Here is a 9,319-nt window from a genome sequence, read left to right as displayed (position 1 = left end):
CCGGACCTTTACCCAATACTAATATTGACCAATACTAGTATGTTTGGGTAGGTATTCTGTATACCTCAATAGTGTATGCCCTTCCACACTTCAAGAGGGGCAATGCTTTCTCCTCAATGTATTCCCACGCTCCCCCCACATTTCTCACACCTCCATCTTTTTATTATTCTCACTCCTCCATCTTTTTATTATGTGAGCGCACTCATAGCCGACAACGTGCTGCTCTAAAGAAGCCACACAAGCGGAGTATCCAAAGGGAAGATGCCTTTTGGGAATGTAGCCATAGCTAGCTAGCTAACACCATGTCGCAATCGCGACAGATAATCACTAATGCAAACAAAGGCGCAAAGTTCTTATATAGTGGGGGAGGGGGGGATCTCATGCCTTACCCCAATTGTGTCACTGGGCCCTGTTTTAGCCATGCCCTCCCGCCCCCCCCCCCCAAAAAAAAAATCAGGAAAACTGATTTTCACATTTTCAGCAGTTATCTTCAAACATGTATAATGCATTTAGAAACAAATCTCTGAATTTAAGGTTTATTATCACTGATTAAGATTTACTCAAAAGGATCACTACAGGAGGATTACTAAAACTAAAAGAGGCAGTGCGGTCAGGGAAATATACGACTGACAGAATGAGGGAAAGGGGGTAACAACCACCACCAGGTATGGGGAAAGAGAGGTCACAAACACTGCAAACAAAAAGGCACACAGTGTTAAATACACAGCAACCTTAACATGCAAATGAGACAAAGACGAGAGAATTCGCACCCACTGACTCATTACCGCTAAACCTATGGCAGCCCAGCTGTTGTGACATTTATGCGCTGCACAATCACAACTTTGCTCCTTTGGTTTACTCAAAAATAAGCAAAATCAACAATAAAAACAACAAGGTAACAATCTACACAAACAATTTATAAAATGGAGAAAAACTCCCTTGCTGCACAGCAATGAGGTCATAGAAGCTGACATTTGCCCACTCCAAGAAACTGTGAGCTACAGTATTCAACCAAACAATTTATCCCAGCAGGATATGGCACATTGGCACACACACGCACGCACGCACACACACACACACACACACACACACTCGTTTGGTGCTGTAAAGCACTAAGAAAGGATCCAGTACCCTCAATTAGCTCGATTATAATCACACATTAGTTAGATGCATTACCCACACACAAACAAACGTGGCGTCAGGAGAGAGCGAGGCACAACCTGCTGATGGTTGGTCACATACCTACATACCTGTATAAAGGGCCTTAGAGGTGATTAGCCTCACCTACTGACAATCAGCAATTGTAGGGTGTGGCTGAATAGAAAAGCGGGGGAGGGGAGGGAGAGGACCCTTCCATCACATCTGGATGACTGAGCTTCTATTCACACACACCATAGACATCTGGTTTCAGGGCGGAGACTTGCAATTAATTGTCAGTGGAAATTAATTGGTTAATGGGCATCTGAAAGACACCATCCACTACCAGCAGTAAGCACACCCTAATGTTTTTGTTCGTAATCGGTATGCGTTACACACCGCTTTAGTCAGCATGCTACTTTCTGGTTTATGGAGATTGATGTAATAAGTCATTGTGCATTGTGGGGTGGCCGGAAATATTTGTGACTCAAATGAGAAAAAGAGAATTTCTTTGGCTAGATTTATCTGTGCCGGTACTAAAATTTAACTATGGTTCTTTCTAGGTACATGTGCGACCTTTTCCACAAACTTTGTTTTTTTCTTAGTAGTACTCATGCATTCCTTCTGCTGTGGCTTTGTCAACCTTATTTTAATTAGTATTATTATTTTTTTGTTAATTCTATATAGTTGTTCTCTCGGTACACTCTTTTAGTCATCATCGTTTTTGGCTCTCTATTTGCTATTTGTACTTAATGTTCGCATACACTTTTGGTTCAATAAATCATACTGATTGCTCATTGTTTGTTGAGTCTTATCTGTGATCCATCCTTCAGCCGTTTCCAGCCATTCTAGTATTTGCAGCACATGCAGTCAGCCAGTTGTCCCATAGGTACAAAGATAATGAATGTAATTAAAAAAATCCCTCTGCTTATTTATTTTATTAGAGCATTGATATGTTTCATATCCCTCAATTACTGTCTCTCAGACGCAGACTAATCCTTTATTAACTCATCAGACTTGTGAAACATTTGCTCTTAAAAAATGCAATTAGTTAAATTGGCTTTTTGACTTGAAATTATGACATGATATTCATTTTAAACTCTGCGCTCCATGCCCTTGTATCCTGTACAGTATTTTATTAATGAAAATGGAGAAAAGACAAAAGACACTAGACCTTCCAGGAGAGTAAATGCCATGCATTTATTTTAGCACTGTGACATCCCTCACACGATCATGTTTCATGTCAATCATAATTAACTCACAAAGCAGACGTAGCTTTAAAACTTAATTACATGGCGTACACACACATATGAAGCTCTTATAGTTGTTATGCTCTTCGCTCAGTCATTGTTATAGCAATCTTGTGTGCATTTAAACTTTCAGAGAAAGTTGAACATTTGTGGGATTTCCCGGTTCACTACCACATTTTCCATATTAACAGCCCCAGTACATATTATCATAAATGTCTCAATGGGGCTATGTCACAGTTGTTCAACACCTTCTTGCACTCTAGTGGCACAATTCATGGAAGATGTTATCACCTTGTCAAAATATTGCTCTCAGCACAACAAGAACAAGTGTAATTATTGGCAATATATACATGTCACAAACTGGGTCAGATCCTTATTCAAATAAATTGGAAAAACAAATATATATGGATTAGAGTGAAGATAAAACAGTGTACATCTGAGGATACATGAATAAATATAAGACTTGTAATGCATTTATAATAAATTAGACTAGTTTGTATAGCAGCTCTATTACATATATTTCTGTTTGATAGATGTTTTCTTGCCTGCAAGTTTCATGTCCTCACAGATGCCCATCCGCAATGAAAGTGTGCCAAAAACTGATGCCTCTGTGTAGAGTGGTTAACAACGTGATAGCAAACACAATGCCATTACAGTAGCAAGAAACTCTCATAAAGACATAATGAGGCCCAAAGGAATTAATGCTTGAAGAGTAACAGCCTGTCAAAGTAATGTACCCGCACAGAGAGGTTAGTTCTAGCCGGAGGGCCATTGAGTCTAGTGTTTGTCATTTAAAAGGCGCGAGCAGGCAAACAGTTTATGTGCTTTTACTTCTTCAACACTCTAGGTTTTCAAAACCTCTCTGACTGACTTCCTTCCTCATCCTTCCCTCCTGCTGTCACTCAATACACACCAGTCAGCATTCATGTTGTTTGTCTTCTTGTTGTTGTTGTTTTTTTTTTTTGGCTTCAGTATCACACTGAGGGGGCCAGATGCTTCAACTGCTGTCCCTTCTGCTTTATCCAGCCGCCTTCTTCACGGTGTCGTCATATTTTGCTCATCACCCCGTAGACACTGAGGTACATCCTCTCTCCCTCCGCCTCTCACTTTTTCTACCGGGTGTGGCGCAGGTTCCTGGACTATAGGGGAAGACGGATGTGCATGGCCGAGCTATTGGGACGTGCGGCCAAGATATAGATGGAACTCTCTCTTAGAAAATCCGTCCATGAGATTGGCCTATTGAATACAGACAATATGAAAAGCATTGGGCCACTACTTTACTCAATGACATGCTCCATCATTTACAGATCATTTTACTTGTGCCAGCAATCACAATTACAGTGGATTAAAGTGCATCAATCTAAATGTTAAAAGGGCTTGAAAGGGCTTAATTGTTTCCAGAATCTGCCATTCTTAAAAATATCTCCACATACACTTGAGTTCTTAAAATAATCTCTAGAGTCACTTGAGTCCTGAGTTGTTATTTACACACAACTGCAGTACATATATGAAATAAAATACTGTTGTTGATATGTAGAAGCATGCCTGTGTTGAAATGTGTCAGCTTTAATTTAGGAAGCTTCAGAAAATATGAATGATTGATTTCTAGCAATCATTGACTGCAAAGGCTTTTTATCCAAGTATTAAAAATAATGGTTATAATAACAACCATGTCAATTGTCCAAATGCTAAAGCTTAGTTTGAACCCCAATCACATCTTTATTTGAAATCCATTTTAGTGGTGTGTAATTGCTCCATAAGTCCTTTTTTAAATAGCCAATCACAACCATTGAAGACAAACAAATCAGTTTGACAGTTTGAGTTGTATTTTGGAGTAGTTATTTTGGCTAATGATCTTTTTTTATTATTTTATTTAATTTTTTTAGAATTTCCTAAGATCATCTTGACGTATCTGCCTTCTTTTTCATTTGCGATTTGTCATATGCTACCGGTAAAAAGTTAGATTTTGACTTTGTGTCAAAATGTTCTCAAATGAATATTTAACTTGACAACTTGCAAAACAGCGTACAGCTTTGTTGCTTCCCACTGAAAGGCATTTATGATATTTTGGTATTACTACGCTATATAGATTTATGAGAGGGGCAAAAATATCAGAAACAATTTCAGCATGATATAATGCACCCCTCAAATCATAGAAATACATCTGTCAAAACAGAACATAATTGTCTTCAGCTCTTGTTTTGGATCTAATTGGTGTTTGTAATCCTGTTTTACACACTGTCTTTATCTCTATACGCATGATTAAATATTTTTCAAAGTCCACAAATTAAAAGAGTACAAACCGAATGTCATCAGTCTTGCTCTGTTCACTGCTGGAGCTGGTTGGGCTGCTTTCACAAATGGGACCAACATGACTTATACTTGTACACAGAAGAGAAACAAGACACAAAAACACACACAGAAAAGTGATTATACATTAGCACCGTCAACAGAGCATTGTTTTGTACTGAAACAAGGAGATGGAAAAATAAATTGCTACATTCTTTCATGTGAACTGTAAATGCTGTTTTATTGTGGCCAGGATTCATTTAATGCCGGAAATACTTCACTTGTAACCAATGTTGGTTAACTCACAAATTGAGGCTGGGATAAGTCTTAGTAATGTTAAAATCTGTTTTAGATCATATAAAAGACTGAGTTCGAAACCTCTACAAGGTTCTCAGTACTACAAAAAAAAAAAGTCTACTGCAACGTGCAAAGGGATTTTAGTAATTTGTTTCTAAATAAATCAAATATGTTGGAAGATAAGTGCTGAAAACATGTGCAAAGACCAGAACAATTTAGTCCTAACTTGTTAAACTCTTTGTCATTATTTCAGTTGTCCGTCTTTTTGGGGCGTGGCTAAAACCAAATACACACTTGGGCTTTCTGGCATGAGTCGGCTCTCCCCCTTTACAGTACTAAGCACCGTCAATCCGTCAGTGTCTATCATCGCAATTTTGAGTTACTTAGTAATAACAGCTTGGCCCGTTTCTGTCACTACAGCATGCAGTTAGCTATCCCCCGGAACCGCATTGGCGTCATAGTTTGCAAGCCTGTGAACCAGCATCGACATCGTCCAATAAGTCACCGCCTCACTTGGTTTTGTGTAATACAGTATGTGGGTCCACATAACAGAGTCACTTCAGGGAAAAGTTAACTGTTTATTAAACACAGCGGCACACATTATGCAGCCTGTGGATCACACTGCAGAGCACATATTGTGCAAAGTATTTGAGTGACAAGGGAAAGATGAGCGGGGCGTGTTTTCAGCGCATTCTGTGGACACGTCCACAGCGTCTGAGAGCTGAAAGAATGTCTCAATTTTTCACCATTTTGAAGCCTGATTTCATAAACTTAGTTTTGTTCATCTTAGGCAGTATTGCTGTGCTAAAATTTCATTGTACCTATACAATGACAATAAAGATATCTTTTTTTATTCATTCAAATTTGACAGGCTTGTTAACACTTCTCTTTGGTGTGACATTTTTATTTTCATTTTACATTGGCTTGAATCTGTGCGCCATTAGTAACTTCTAACTTGTATGTTCAGGATGTCCTAATTCAAGAACCCCCTGTCAAGTGTCTACCTGGCTTATTTTTAAGACAGCCTAACCTGAATTTTTACATACTGTATCGGAATGCGGCAAATGTCACTAACCTATGCTAAAGTCAAAATTACAGAAAAAAAGATAATGTAATCTACCAAGTCCCTATGTCAGTACTGTTTTAAACCAGGGAACTGTTTTTAATTTTTAAACCAGATGTAACCCACATTTGTATGTAAGTCAGAACATGCCTTAGTCTATCACAAATCTTCACTAATGCAGTAGTAAAATAATAATTATGGTCAATTCTTGGATGAAAAACCCTTCTTGGCCAGGCATAAAACAATCAAATAAATGCGGCGGCAACTGAGCGTGCCTTTTGTGCCGTGTGACGACCTATTCTTACGCCGTGTGGTATTTATAACGTCAAGATGTCATATGTCGGGACTTTTGTTGGCCAAGAACACTGTTAAGTGTTTACCTGGCTTGTTTTTTCTCTTTGTCTTGTGCCCACTAATTTAATGTTATGTTTCCAAAGTCCAAAATATTTTCTCACTATGTCTAACCAGGTTATATAAACACAACAAGATATCTGTCTTTCGTTTCACTGAGTAGCCAAAGTCTCCAACATCTACAGAATGATTCATCACTATTATTTTTTTTTTTTTTTGGGGGGGGGGGGGGTGAGTCTGAATTGTCTGACCTTTAAAAAAACAAACTCAATTTCACTATCACATAGCGCCTCTGCAGTACAGCTGCCAATAGCAATATTTAGTTTTTGCAATTTGCTCATTATTGAGCTTTAATTAGGTTGCACTTTAGTGTTATGTGGAAAACTAATGAGTGCGCATGCTCAATCTAATTTAGATGTATCCATTTTATTAATAGATGGGGCTTTTAATTCACATGTTTAGAGGCCAGCCGCAAATCTTACGTAGGGTACGGTATAAGAAGAGCTCATCGTGTGAAGGGCTCACACGCCTCACATTCACTTCATTCCAGGGGCTGCTTGCGTCGCTGATTGCAGCGTGCTGGTCAAAAGTCTAAATGGATAGGTTGTCTGAGGATGCATGATAAGTATTGCAGAGAGTGCTTAGGGTGTTGAAGTGATAAAAAGGAGATGAGCCGTGCAGTGCTGAGTCAAACTCACCCGCAATTCATAGGAGCGCAGAATCCCATGAGTCTGTGCGGTTGGTATGTCACATGACGAACAGGTGAGCGGGATGGAATGGTGTAACATGTGAAATAAGGCATTAGAAGATGGAGATGAAGCGTATGCACGTTTGTCTCAGTAGTGGAAGCATTTTTATCCAAGGATCGATTCCAAGTCCTTCAAAAGATAATCTAAAAGGTTCCTTCTTCACAGTGAATACTTTTTAACAGCAATGTAAATATTTTATATGTTGTTGATAATACTGTACATAATAGAATACATTTTAGAACTTAAATAATGCATCATTGTTTTTTTTTTTCACCACTGACACACAGGCAATAAAACGGCTAACAGTGAGTATCAACCAATTAGAGACTGTCAGATGTGATACTCATACATATGCACTGCTGTCGTATCGTCTCCCTTCGGGTATCAATGTGACAAATGTGCAGTCTTCGGTCACAAATACAGAGTTCATATTGCACAATATTGAGCATGTTTCCTGAAAGCGCTTTGAGCCAAATGAATGAAGAATCAATACAGTAGGGATGAATGCTACAGTGCCCATACTACCAAGTCTCATCCAGTCAACTTATTCATAAATGGAGCCTATGTTGTAATGTGCTATGTACTGAATGATGTGTTTTAAAACAGCCTCATCGAAAGACTTTCTATAATCTACTATGTTCAGACTTATTGGTCCAATTTCTTTGCATTTGGTGTTATTGTGCATTAATGACACACTGCATCACATTTATGTGCCTTTTCTCATAAGAATTTCACACTACTACTACTACTACTACGACTACTACTACTAATAATAATAATAATAATAATAATAACTGATTGTGTAGTCAAGTGGTACATTTGCCTTACTTCAGTGCAGGCAGGGTTCAGTTCCCACTCAGTGACGGTGTGAATGTGAGAGTGAATGGTTATCTGTCTCTATATGTGCTGTGTGACTGACTATCGACCAGTCCAGGGTGTAGTCCATAAATCAGCTGGCATAGGCTCTGGCTCCTAGTTACCCTGAATAGGATAAGAATTACAGTATACAAATTGGATTGATTGGTAATAACTTGATAGTGCCTCTCAAGGGACCCAATGACAATTAACCCAAGGGGACGATTAAAAAAGTGCGTGCGTGTGTGTTTAAGACTTTTACTGTCATGTCACTGTATATTACTTTTACTACTGTTCCCTGTTGTATTCATAGTATTTTGAACAACGTGTAATGTAAAGATCATGAGAAAAAAAACAACAACCTTCAATCACTTATTTTTGGGATACTTATTTTGTGAAAATCCCTCGTCATAATTTCTATACAATGACCACCAGACTGTTTCAAGTACGTTATGCTATATTGTCTCATATGTATAACAAATTGCTATTTAAAATATAAAAGTCGAAACCAAACCACTATCACAAATGTTGAATTTTTTTAATATAAGTGCATTGCTAAAGGTGGAAATATTGTAATCACAATGGTTATACTAGTGAGAACAAATATTTGTTTAACAAAATGTGTTTTGCATGCAAACACGGTTGTTGAACATTAAAATATATACATGGAAAAACTGTTCAATGAATGCTTCACACTTGAGATGCTGACCATTAACAACTCATCTGTATGGTTTTGTTGTCATTACCGTTTTTTTGCCCACTGATTTCAAATAGTTTTCATGAAATAAGAAACGCCAAAAAAAAAAAAAAGAGTTGAAGAAGGCATACTTTGTCCAATGTGCCTTGTCATTTAGGGCTGAATTTCAAGTTGTTCGACTACCAAACTATTTGAGTTTTGAGGGTCCATCGGCATATTTCCTAACCCCAACTAATCACTTTGAAATTCCATCCATCCATTTTCTGCGCCGCTTCTCCTCACTAGGGCGTGCTGGAGCCTATCCCAGCTATCATCGGGCAGGAGGCGGGATACACCCTGAACTGGTTGCCAGCCAATCGCAGGGCACATACAAACAAACAACCATTCGCACGCACAGTCACACCTACGGGCAATTTAAAGTCTTCAATTAATGCATGTTTTTGGGATGTGGGAGGAAACCGGAATCCCCGGAGAAAACCCATGCAGGCACAGGGAGAACATGCAAACTCCACACAGGCGGGGCCGGGGATTGAACCCGGGTCCTCAGAACTGTGAGGCTGACGCTCTAACCAGTCGCCCACCGTGCCGCCACACTTTGAAATTATGAGAAAAAAAAAATAAAAATTTTGTT

At 38.7% G+C, this 9,319-nt stretch overlaps 1 protein-coding gene across 3 annotated transcripts in view; it reads right to left on the bottom strand.

Annotated features, from left to right (window-relative positions):
* Positions 1 to 2,312: 2,312 nt before the first annotated feature.
* phf24 (PHD finger protein 24) overlaps positions 2,313 to 9,319 on the bottom strand; it is a 32,062-nt gene continuing 25,055 nt past the window's right edge. For 2 of the 3 annotated variants that reach the window (XM_061747397.1, XM_061747398.1), the window contains 3 exons: positions 7,086 to 7,118; positions 4,691 to 4,768; positions 2,313 to 3,623 (listed from right to left, as the gene is read on the bottom strand). In XM_061747397.1, the coding sequence (XP_061603381.1) occupies positions 3,527 to 3,623; positions 4,691 to 4,768; positions 7,086 to 7,118 (208 nt within the window). In that variant the 3' untranslated portion in view covers positions 2,313 to 3,526. The remainder of the gene's footprint in view (positions 3,624 to 4,690; positions 4,769 to 7,085; positions 7,119 to 9,319) is intronic. The other variant, XM_061747399.1, reaches the window with a different exon arrangement.

This window comes from Phyllopteryx taeniolatus, chromosome 15, assembly GCF_024500385.1.
Source record: "Phyllopteryx taeniolatus isolate TA_2022b chromosome 15, UOR_Ptae_1.2, whole genome shotgun sequence".
In the NCBI taxonomy this organism is placed as follows: Eukaryota; Metazoa; Chordata; class Actinopteri; order Syngnathiformes; family Syngnathidae; genus Phyllopteryx; species Phyllopteryx taeniolatus.
Note: the sequence above shows the minus strand (reverse complement) of the source record. Positions and strands in the feature narration are given on the sequence as shown.